Genomic DNA, 12,678 nt, shown 5'->3' on the forward strand with positions numbered 1-12,678 from the left:
TCCTTTTACAATATTCACTTTTTTAATTAATTATTGATTTTAACATTCTCAATTTAAATTGAATCTGCAAAACTATTGGAAAAAAAAGAGAAAAATCCACAGCAAAAGATTTCTAAGAAAAGAAAAGCATTGTATCAAGAGCTGAAACCATTTTAAGGCAGACTTCTTGGCAACATAAAAGAACTGCACGTGGGCAGTTAAGGGTGTGTATGCATGCTGGCTCTTCCACCGGGTGACTTTTAAAAACATCTGAACCAGTCTGAGGTCAACAATGATTCACATCTACTAGGCCAACAAGGAACACAAAATCAAATGCTGAATAAGGGAGTCATCACAGAGATGTTACATAACCCAGTCTAATGAGTGATCAATCCAGGGTGGACATTGGTGGGAACTAACTGCTATATTGTAACCAGCTCTGTATTTCTATGCACTGGTACTAATTTCAGCTTTCAGTGCAAAGTCCCTTTAAGAGTTAATCTGGGTTTTAAATACGAGAAGGATCCGTCATTTGTCCCATGTAATTAAGGCACTTTGTCGTGGAGACGTGCAACACGGAATGAGCGACTACAGCTCTTTTTTTTTGGGGGGGGGGGGGGGGGGGGGTTCATGGTTTTCAGGACTATTTCTATGGAAATCGAGGGCGATGTTGTTGCATTATGTGTCCAATCCAGACAATGGCATCCCACACAGAGCTACACCGAGGGACACACAGACACGGAGAATGCCACAAGAGAGAATGGCCACTCGCACGAACTGGGGCAGGGGGAGGCCAAGAGAGCACGTGCGAGAGAGCGAGACAGCTATGAAGGCACTCCTAAGTGGCTCTGTGTGGGGTGGACAGTTGTCCAGCATCATTCTGCGTTCTCACTCACCAGCCTTGAGATCTAGGCCGGGACACATCACAACGGGATCTTTGGACATAGCCTATCACGGTTCAAACAGTAGCGTGACTCGAGTTACTCTGCTTCTATGGAAATCAGTGAGGGGGGAAAAAAATAAAAACAATTACATTCCTAAAGCTGTGCAGACTCGACCTGCACCACCATGTCCTGGAAAGACAAAAAAAACCAAACAAAACATAACAAAACAAAAACAAATAAACAAAATTTAAAAAGCATCTATAGCAAATGGCAAGCAGTAGCTGTGTGGATGTGTGTGTGTGTGTGTGTTGACATTATATGTGACTGCCCATTCCAGTGAAAGACAAAATGTTGACGAGTTTACTGTCCCCACATCATGCTGCAGTAGACAGCTTTGGTGTAAAAGCAATCAGTTCAGAGGACGCACAATTGGTTTAAGTAGTTCTGGCAAACATGGGGAGGCCTTAACAGTGGGCGATTTAAATCCAAATCAGAATGACAGCAATAATTAAGAAGCTAAGCAAACTCAGTGAGGGGAAAAAACACCCACACCATTAGAAAAGCTCTCAACAAACAGCTCACAAAAAAGCAAAATCCTAAATAAAGAGAAAAAAAATTACAGGGCTGGAAGAATTTAAAACTGTTAACACCACACTGTTAGCAGCGAGCTAACCGACTGACTTCAGGAATTTCAAGCCTTCATGTGTGTTCCACTACTGTTCTTCTCAGCTGTACAAGGATTCTTCTGGTGACCAGATGAATGTCAAACAGAGTATCACAAAGAACACACCAACTGCCACACTTCACATGAGGAATTTGGCATGAGCAATATGCATTCCTGTTCTGTCCCAGGCCGTAGTAATTATACAGATCCTAAACCAGTCAAGCAAACACAACCAAAACATATGGTCTTGGGAATAACTAAATATGGGCAGCTCAACTCCAAGATGCAAGTCTAGAGTTTGGGGAAGAACTCCCAAATCGTCCCATGTTCTATCGATGTTCTGGCACTCAGCTTGTCCATTTCTCTGCCCAGGACCTGAACAACAATACCAGGATATAAATGACCTCTGACCTGTGGCCTGAGCTAACCCTTGCGTCCCCTCGGCCTAAGTGAGGACAAAAGGGGCCAAATTCCAGCAAGGTCTGAGACTTCCTTTGTCCCATCTGGAAAGCCAGAATGGGATAAAAACAAACCAAAAAGAAAAAAAAGACCCCCCCCCCACCTCAACAATTCTCAAGGACACATAGCCCTACAAAGTGATTTTAGTACCGTGACACAATCATGACATAGCAAATGCCAATGAAGCACAGCTACTTTCAAGTTAGTCACTGCTGATGAAGCTCTAGCTGTAAAGTGACAAAGGACCCTATGTAGTCCAGCACAGGGCAGAGAAGGAAGCTCTGGCTTGTCCAGCGTGAGGCAGGCTTAAGAGGCAAGGCTTTAGGGTGACTCTACATACCAGAACATGGACCATATGTAACTACTCAAATTAATTATCCATTCAATCTTTATAATATAGCAAATCAGTCCAGCTGGCAGACTCTATAATCAACATCACAGATAATATTCAGCACGTGCTCGCGCACAAAGCCTGCTTCAGGAAGGGGTGGCAAAGCGCACTTACATTTTTAAGGCGAAGAAGGGAAAAAGGAGGGATAGAAGAGCATCACCAACCCTAATGACAAGCTGAATGAGCACCAGCCAACATCTAACTGCAAAGGCACTTTGACTCACAATGCCACCGTCTCTAGAGGCCTGTGCACCCGATCCTGCACCAACATTTCTGGCTAGTAATAATCCTTGCCGCATTAACACTGGGCTTCAGCTAGTGGGCTTATACTGCATCACCTAGGCAACAGGCGTCAGGCCGCACTCATATCACATATCACACAAGCTATTAGCGAAGTGCTGAGCTAGGCATCATCATTTATTGCAAGTAGGTCAGGCTCTTTGTTTGGAGTGGGGAAAAAAAAGAAGAAAAAAACAGCCAAAAACCCTAAGGAAACAATGAGTTATTCTTTGCTGATTTTCTATGGCATCTATGGCTTCAGGGAGAGGTTCAAGCTGGGTGGATGAATCGTCATGCGTTATCTTCCTGCTTCCTGCTGAGTGACAGGAAAACAAGCAAACAAGCAAAAAACAAACAAACAAACAAAAACAAGCAGGCAAGAAAACCAGTATGACTTCACCCAGCAGCTGCAGGAACAGCACGGCTCCCTGTTCAAACGGAAGCAGCCGGAACTGCCCCGGGGATGGGGAGGGGGTGGGTTAGGGTTGGAGCTCTGCCGTGGGTAAGCGCCCATGGCCACTTGGAACCTGCGGGTCCCGGAGCAGTGGCTTTCAAAGCGCCAGCTCACATACACAGGATGTGGCTGGGACATGGCAGCAGCCTCTGCACAGCCACGCTGGGCTGCAGCAGTAATACGGCTGCCATTAGAAGTGGTTTATAGAGGCAGAAGCGGTCATCGTCAAAGGCCAGTGACAGGCAAATTATGCTCCAGTGGTTGGTTGGACTAACCCTGGACTACTGGAATACAGAGGACGTGAGAATACTGTTTACAAATTATGATGAAAGCAGCAAAGGACAATGCCATTGCTCCAGGGTCTATTTTTAAGGAAGCTGTTACACATTTGTGTGAGCCCATGCTTAATAAAAAGCAGAACTCAGACCATAGGTATCGAAATATCATCATGGTATAAACACAGAGGAATACCAGATTTTAGCATCTGACTGAGAACGAGCACAGGGATGTGTGTGTGTGTGTGTGTGTGTGTGTGTGTGTGTGTGTGTGTGTGTGTGTGTGTGTGTGCGCGTGTGTGCACACGGGTGTGGAGGTGTGTGTATCTTGGGGAGTCTAGTACAAGTTCAGTGTGCATGTAGTGCAATGTGGGGCGTCCAGGGGGCGACATAGGTTACAGAGTGTGGTAGTTGCGATCCTTAGACTTGCAGAACTTATAGAGGAAGAAGATGACAGCCTGAAGGCCGAGCACCAGCACAATGCCACCGATGAAGCTGGCCGCGTCAAACGTCGCATTCTTGTGTGGGGAGGGCGGTGCCATGGTGGTGATGATGGTGGTGGTGGTGGTGGTGGTGGTGGTGGTGTCTGTGGACAACATCACATCTCAGTCAGTCCTTGAACCAAACGAGCATTGATTTTCTGAGCTGTAAGAAAACGGCAAAGGCACGGAGAGAAGGAACGCTGTAACACAGGCTACACTTACTAGCGGCGGTGCCATTCTGAGTCGGTGCGGTCGTGAGCGGTTTCACTGTCACTGTGGCAGCTGGGAAAAAATTTTTAAAAGATAATATAATTAATGGCCCAAGGCTAGCTGTTAACAGAGAGTAGACGTCCGCCACCAGGGGAACACGTAAACAAAAACCAAACTATTTTTATGGATTTGTGAGGTTAGAGGTTTACTTTCCAAATCTGGATGGCTGTTATTAATCGTTAAGTTGTGATTGGAAGAGTGAGCGAGAGAGGACATGCAAGGTTTTAACTGTCAAGATGTGTGCTTGACGTCTATAATCAATATTAAGGTTGTGTGTGAGTGTGTGTGTACACGCACTTGGGCCTTTGTCTGTGCTAATGTGTGCTCCCGGGGCACATTACTCTCATCAAACCGTATTGCTCATCAAAACAGTATTGCTCATCAAAGTCTAATACCTGTAGAAGTAAAGACGGTGGTGTTTGCCGTTGATGCTGGAATAGACGTTGTGCCTAGAAAGAAACGGTCAGCTCAGTTCACTGGTGAAGTGTTCAGCTACAGGTCACAGTCTGAACGCTGGTACACACAGCCTAGCCTGCAGTGGTTGCTGTTTACCAAACATGCTGGATAACAAGAGGGGGCTTACCTTCACAGGACATGTGGGTGCAGTTCTTTTCCGTATGTAAACTGTCATTATAACAAACAACTGCAGGAATACCTAAAACAGACCCACACACATACACACAATGTAAATTCTAAAATGTTGCCTTCGGCAGATATCTTTCGGTTATGTCTATGGTTCAGCTGCTGCTCACTGCTAATGAAGTTACCTGGGATTATGTTGTCCTTTGAATTGAAGCTGACACCTTAATAATCCTAAACCATCTTAATTTACTTACTTTTTTACCAGAAAGATTTTCATTTCAAAACACTGTTTGTTTATGCCACCTTTTAATTTGAACTGATGGTATTTGGGGGGGACGACACCATAACAACAAACACCAAGGTGTGATTTGCTAGAAGCGTCTTCATCACCAAAAGCCAAGTTTAATTGAGCAGGTAGGCATGTATTTAACTCTGAGTAAGAGTACCTACCAGAGATAGAGTTTTTCATATATAATTTGATATGTTTAAATATATACCATTATAATAAAGTACTTAAAAAATAAATCCTATATCCTGCATCCATGAAAAGCTTCACAAACATGTCCCAGGACTAACAGTGTCCTGCCATCTCTCACTTCCTGTATCTTTTAAATATCCCTCAGCAGATGCAAACCATTCCAAGGATCCGCAACCCTGTGATTTGGTGTCACTGCTGTTGGAAGGACTGAAGGCCTGGCACAGAATATGAGTGTGTGGAGGGTTGTGTATTTGTATATGTGTGTGCGCATGCGTGCATTGGACGGGCTGAGACCAAGCGAGAGCTATGTAGGAACGGTGTGTTGTGAGCTTCGTTTCACAGCCACATGAGAGAGGCGGTGCTTGTTCACAGCCATTCCTTATCGTCATGCCATAACAAGACAGGCATTCCAAATCGGCCCCATACACGGCAACGGTTGGCCGCCCTTTAACGTGCTCGACACCTAACAGTTAAGTTTTAAAACATTTAATCAGCTTGTCTTTTTTGTTGATTATGAATATTAATGTACTCATTTTTGTCAAAGTGCATTAGGCAACCTACAATCAGACCCGCTTTCAAAACCAGAAAATAAACAATGCAAAGAGAAGGTCCAAAGTTTATTGCAACATCAGGCACAAACAGCCTGGCAACCATGAAAGAAAAAAACCCAAACGTGCTTATATGCAAACCTCAAGTAAGAGGATATGCCTTACTTTTCATTCAGAAACTCTCATAGTGGGTTGAACAGAGAGGAATCTTGGGACTCTTTCTCCACAGAATAATCTGGTAATGTGGGTTTGTGAGTCATTTGTAAAGGTGTGTTCCTTTATATTAGGTCAACAAACCAGTTTATTAGTGTAGATTAGATCATGTTGCACCAGTTCTAATCACTCCAGAGAGTTGATACATGGTTTGTTTGAGGTCTATATCCACTGTTGATATCAGATATGGGCAGGAACAAGACACTAAGTCTGAGCCTTGGTTTTATCTTATCTGTTTAAAAGTTAAACTGCAGATATTTCAGTGATTTGGCATATATTTCGTGATGCCCAAGTCTGTTTTGTTTTTCACTGGTGTGTGGTTTAATCGAATCTGTGTAGCCACAGAATTCTCCACTTCCCAAGTGTTCTGGTTCAGTGACCTCCAAGCAACCTCCTCTGACCCCCAATGCCCCACCCTGGAGACTCAGACATTTTAGACCTGTCGCATGCAGAACACTATCCTGATCGACCCACAGCCAAACACACCGAAGTGTGTGTACACGTTTGTGGGGGAGGAAAAGGATGATTTAGCTTGTCTGTTCATTACTGGTTTTGTCACAGCTGTGCAGGAAATGGTTTTAATGATTTTAAGTAGCGAATGGGGCGAGTGTGCCATGATTTGTAACAGTGCCCAACAGATTAACAAAAGCGCAGAATGCCAAGACTACTGTTAATCTGTTTTTTTTCCCTCATCAAAATAAAATCTACTTAACAAACTAAATTTCTCTATCTGTACTTTTACTTTTTTTCTTCTTCTCTTGAAGAAAGTCCCCAGAACTGCCCACATGCAGTGTGGTTGAGTTTTGTGGCCTGCTGCTACTTCTGTTTCCTCTTCAAAGCCCCACCAGTGTGGGAACTGTTACAGGAGGGTCAGAACACAAGGATGTATTCCTGACAAATGTACCTTGTCTACCGGATACATGACTTCCAAGAGTTGTATGTCTAGGTTGTGTGTGTGTGTATATATGTGTGTGTGTGTGTGCACGTGCATGCATGCACACTGCAGTCTGCATGGACAGTGAGGGAGGGTATGATTAGTTCAGCCAGTACTACGTGCCTATGTGCAGTTGGATGGGTCTGCTGAAATGGATATGTACTCTGAAACCAAATGGCATACATACTGGCAGGCCCTTCCACAGGCCCAGTAAAACCTGACTTATTGAAGAAGAAAAAAAATAATAAAAAATCACATTATTACTAATTCTGTTCATGTCATTACTGCAGTGCAGTCTCATTCAAAATCCAGCTTCTTAAATGCAACTCCATCATATACATTAACAGTTCTAAAACATTTTAATAATGCAAGGGGCCAATCACCAACAAGCTCAGCTAACACAAAGGGGGAATGTCAGGGGCAAGGGGGTTGGCCTCAACCCTGCTGCTTACTATATATCTTTTAAATCAACAAGCAAATATAGCCAGTGGATGAACCTGCAGAATCTACTGTTACTTTTCTTGAAGCAGTTGTGGTGCGTTTATTGGAACAGGTTTGAATTTGCATGTTTGCATAGAAACCACCAATGACAAACTAACACTGCTCGCTAGGTAATACAGTATATTCTACAAATGTCACTGGTGCAGTCAGCAGTGCACTTTGTGTGTGTTTGTGTGTGTTCACATTCATTAGTAAGTCTACCATCAGTTTTTTTCACATCATCTACTGTCAAAAGAGGCTTTCTAAGGCTTATCAACTCCTGCTCCAGAGATGCACTCCAGAGACAAGAGGGAAATTACATTGTCTCTACAACCCATCCCCCTAAGCCACTACTGAGCAGCTGCGAAAAGTGCCCAGTTTTGACTCAAAGGTTTATTGTAAGTTTAACCTAATGCTCATTTATATGATGTTTATCAAATTTGTAATTATATTTTCAAGAGTCTTCTGTGAGTTGTCAGAATTCACCCAGCAGCACTTTTAAATTTTAAGAAGGATAAACATGAAAGAACAAAGATCCAACTAAACATATGAGGTAGCCGAAAGGTGTTGGCATTGCATCATTCATGTGGAGGGAAGCAAGAAAAAAACAAAAACAAAACATGACTGTAATTAGTCTGTAAACCACTGAATGCTTGAGCCTCCCTAACACAGTTATTTAACCCCCAAAATTCACCAGTCAGGGTCTAAATCCACTTATCCACACAAGTCAGCAGTAAAATAAGTACTGATTTTCTTCAGGGAACTGTAGTCACTAATCACACAGGTAATGCCTCTGTAGTGGGATGTAAGAGTCCACATGCCCACAACAAAGAAAAGGAGATTTTGATCTTGGTGAGAAAGATGTAGAGGTAATCAAGATAACTAAAACTGTTACTTTCAGTCTACTTAATTTTATTTTTGTTTCATGGACTAACCATTGTTTCATGGATTTAACACTGTTAAAGGCATTACAAAACAAACTGGTTAATAGTCAATGCCTGCTCTTAAATGTGGAATCAAGCTAGTTTACAGAAATGCACCATATTCCAAGGTATTGGCTTATCTGGGACAAAAACAGGACAATGTTAAACTGGCAGGGAAACTCACCTGCGCATTGCCCCCAAGTGCAGTCAGTTCTATTTAAACATACGTCACAGGACTTGACAGTTGAACATTCTCCATCTAGAGCTGCAAAGGGGGAAAGTAAATTAAATTTACAGTCATCACCTGATCACCTCATATTCATTCCTATCCTGCGAAAGTCCAGCTACATTAATTGAGTATCACTGCATTATTCCGCACTTTGACTGAGCTAAATCCTAAAGTCATCTAGTAATCTAGTGCAGAGTTAGTGGCCAATAAAATATCCTGTAAACATATCTGACTGGTAACATCTGCTTACAGCTGAATGACTCATCAGCTCAACCTGACCCTGAGATAAAACCGACCAATCTAGATTTTTCCGACGGTTATGGAAGGCATTACAAAAGTGAGTTTATCTTATTGTTAAGGGCTTTACCGGACAAAGTGTCACTACCGTGGGTGTAAACGGCTTGAGCTCGTTCATATATCCTACCCAGACTAACACAGCAAGGGTAACGCAGACAAGTAACTGCATTAAGCGACCATTGCGCGCAGCCCATGTAGCGTTAGCTAGCATAGCTAGTCATGCCAGACGTTGCCTCACCAAAGCGAAAGTTGCTGGATGAGGAATTTCCGAGGACTACCCGCGAATGTGCTTTTTCTCTTCTTTTGTCTAGCTAGGTTAGATTATCTGTCCCACTGAATAAACACAGAGGAGCTTCATCATAACGTTTTTAAACTGGACTCAAGTAACAGATTACGTAACATATAAATAACGACTGAGCAAAACAGTATTCTGACGCGAGGACATGGTTTTTAAAATGTTATTATCTTTCTCAAATACAAAAACACTGCTCTGTTGTTCAATAATATTCAGTAACAGGATCAACCAGGAGTCGAGTCCACTTAGCACTAGCTAACTTAAAGAGGGTGAGCTGTTAGCTATCCAGCTATCAAACGTCAACTGGGTTTGGGTTGCGTTAAACCTTGGCCAGCGAGGAAGCCTCGGGATAGCTAGCAAATTTGTTAGACAAACTGTCTCTTGTTGTTCATTTAACTACACGAAATGCATCCTAAATAAGAAAATAATCACGAACATGTTATTCCGCATACAGTGTGGTCGAGTAAGAAGTTCCGTGTTGGGTAGTTATAGCTAATATTTTAGCTAATCTACTGGTACCACATACTCTTACCTTGGGCAGTGGATCCCAAAACACCTAGTACAAGTATCACGAAGAAAACTCTGCAAAACATCTTGTTAATATGTTTTCCAGTTAATCGGGCAAATACTGGACAAGAACCAGTGGGAATGAAATTTATGACAGATATGTGGTTTCTGACGCTGCTCAGCAGTACTTCCTGCTTTGTAAAGTCATGTGGCAAGTTTTTTTCCTCTTAATGCCACGTGTTCCCTCCCCATGTCTAGCAATAAAATAAACTGTTTTGAACACGCACTGCCACGAGGGTACCATATATCTATCTATCTATCTATCTATCTATCTATCTATCTATCTATCTATCTATCTATCTATCTATCTATCTATCTATATATATATATATATATATATATATATATATATATATATATATATATATATATATATATATATATAGTACCGTCGTTGTAGTACGTGGCAGTGCGTGTGCGTGCGTGCGTGCGTGCGTGTGTGTGTATATATCGGTTCCAATGTTCCAATGAGCCTCAAACCAAAGACGGTCTTTCAACAAAATCGCCACAACAATATGCTACAGCGCCACCTACTGCCTCCAGAAATCTATTATTAATGCTAGGGCCACATCTAATCTAACAAATAAAGTAATAGAGTGCCGAAGACATACAACAAAATAAGATCCGTGACCTTAACAGATCATAATTAAACAAGAAAACAATAGCACTTACTCACGTAACCTATGCAAATATTAATTTATATAGACTACTCTGAAGTGTCGTGATTTTACATTAACTTTATTTTTAATATTGCGTTAACGTTATATTAATATGAACATTGCTGCTCTTCTGCACATGGAAATCGTTTAATTCTTCGACCAGCAGAGGGTAGGATAATACCGCATTTTGTTTCTGGTATATGAGTACTAATTTCATAAAACGTGATGCCTACAAGTTTAAAGGAAATAATGTCATCAAAAGTTTGCAACCGCCAGATGGCGATCTACATATGAACATTTTCCTAGTTGTGCTAAACCCGTTGAGAAATTAGCACTGAGGGTTCACTGAATTGACTTTCGTGCTCTCGAGACAAACCTTTAAAGGTTTCGCTGTCTCACTCCGCGTCTGATCATTTGGACTGGGTTATATTCTCAACTAAACAACTGGCTGTTAAATCTGAATGACAGCGGGAAAAGTAACAGAGGGCACATTTTGGTTTACATAGGGAATCCTGGAACAAGAGTTGAAGTTTTGGTCTCTTTTGGTCTGCCATCATTTCAAAATAGCGCACTGACAAGTTTTCTAATTGTTCTATGCCTTCTATCCTTCTATCCATTGTTTTGTGTATGTGCGTGTGTGTTGTGTGTTATACAGGAAGAGCGTGATGTGGTGGAGTGAAATTAGTTGGTTGGCTCCTGTCAGTCAAGGTATGTCCTTGTGCGTCAAGCCCCCCCCCCCCAAAAAAAATACTCATAACTTTTACACGGTGTGAAGGAATAACACAAATATCTCCAGCTTTGGCTGTCGAAAAACTGCTTTCCAGTTTGTTACTAAAATGAGTAGACTACTGAGATCGAAAATGTGAATGCAGTAACCAAGTGCATGCAAGTGCAAAACCACCTTACGAAACATTCTAATAATTAATGACTCTTTACAGATAACGCAACAGCGCCTTGTTCATCCTAAAACCCCGAATAGTCAAAGGCGCAAAGGTGCTCGAGCGCACAAAATGGCTCATTTGACCCAGTGTAAAGAACTCTTATGGCCAATTTGCGGCTACGGAGATTTACGGAGTTAACTTAAGCGATGCATTTATCTTGATCTCATAACTTACTAATAGCAAAAAGAGAGCTGTTTTTTTTTTAATCTGTGTCCAGAAAACCGTGTTTGAATGAATCGAGTCCAGCACTATACATTGCAAGAGTTCCTTAAACGTATGTGATTTTACGGGGCGGTGTCTTTTGAATCACTGAATTAATTTACCGTACCGTAACCCTATATTAAATGTAACATTTTATAATTGGCGCCGGCATCTTCGATGCATTAATGTTTACTGTCGCAAAATAGTAAACCTTCTTAAATAAGGTAAAACAAATGAACGAATCCGGAGCATAAACATACTCATCTCATTTGGCTTAGTCTAAATAGAGGGAGGGAGAGAGTGTATAAGAGAGAGAGAGAGAGAGAGAGAGAGAGAGAGAGAGAGAGAGAGAGAGAGAGAGAGAGAGAGAGAGAGAGAGAGAGAGGGTGTGGGGAGTCACTGGTTGAGTAGTACAAACTCAAGTATCACATCCCGGCACCGGCTGCTTCAGAAGACGGGAAAACGATGCATCAAAGGCTCAGGTGCGTAGCTACCGAATTCCTGCACAGATGTCCTCGTTAATGTTCGCGCGTTTCGTTTGCTACGTGGACATGCGGACAGATGTGGTGAAATGACACTGCCGCGTGCGGAGAAGGCAGCGTATTATTGTTCTATATGGCCATTCAGCAATATGGTCACTCAGATGCAAGGACTCCATTAAGATACTGATCTTTGCAACCGAATGAATGAAAACGAGGAGAAGCCACAGCACATGATTTTACGCAGTAATTCATTCTTGTCCTTAAAATTCATTGTCTTTAATATTTGTTATTATTGCTATAGACTGCACTCTGTTTAGAATCGAGATTTAGGCTGCGTTCTCTGGCACGATCATGTGTGTTATTTTACGCTGAGCGAAGACATCCATTGAGTTTATTCACGTTACGGAACGGTATCGCTACTGACCTGTGCTGTCGAGACATCAACGTTGCATTGTGTACGCAGTAGTTTTGCCCTCACCTTCAAGGCGCTTCTCAGCTTTCTCAGCTTTCTCAGCTTTCTCAGCTGGCTAGTGAGAGGGGTTTCGATGAGCGCTGTCCACGGTGCTGAAATAGCACCCCAGACGGATACCTTTTCATGGGTTTGGAACGCAGCAAAACAAAAATTGATACAAAATATTCGAAGAATACTTATGCCCTGCTTATTATAATGTCTTAAGGTGTTATAAACGGATCATTAAATTAATTGTTACAA

The 12,678-nt window shown here is 42.2% G+C and overlaps 2 protein-coding genes across 5 annotated transcripts in view; one reads left to right on the plus strand and one right to left on the minus strand.

Moving 5' to 3' along the window:
- cd164 (CD164 molecule, sialomucin) lies at positions 1-9,837 on the minus strand. Its single transcript, XM_027015522.3, has 6 exons — positions 9,649-9,837; positions 8,480-8,560; positions 4,721-4,792; positions 4,533-4,586; positions 4,090-4,149; positions 1-3,971 (listed from the first exon to the last, which is right to left on the minus strand). Exons 1-6 carry the CDS (start codon positions 9,707-9,709, stop codon positions 3,781-3,783), a joined length of 519 nt encoding a protein of 172 aa, XP_026871323.3. The 5' UTR covers positions 9,710-9,837; the 3' UTR covers positions 1-3,780.
- The window catches only part of grm1a (glutamate receptor, metabotropic 1a), a 25,140-nt gene continuing 21,034 nt past the window's right edge, over positions 8,573-12,678 (plus strand). Inside the window, exons 1-2 of one of the 4 annotated variants that reach the window (XM_081695614.1) lie at positions 8,573-8,861; positions 10,998-11,050. The gene's annotated coding sequence lies outside the window, so the exon portion shown is untranslated. Of the gene's footprint in view, positions 8,862-10,997; positions 11,051-11,215; positions 11,967-12,678 lie in introns of those variants that run through there. The other 3 variants (XM_081695615.1, XM_027015525.3, XM_027015523.3) reach the window with 3 other exon arrangements.

This window comes from Electrophorus electricus, chromosome 2 (genome assembly GCF_041902795.1).
Source record: "Electrophorus electricus isolate QZ-2024a chromosome 2, ASM4190279v1, whole genome shotgun sequence".
Taxonomy (NCBI): Eukaryota; Metazoa; Chordata; class Actinopteri; order Gymnotiformes; family Gymnotidae; genus Electrophorus; species Electrophorus electricus.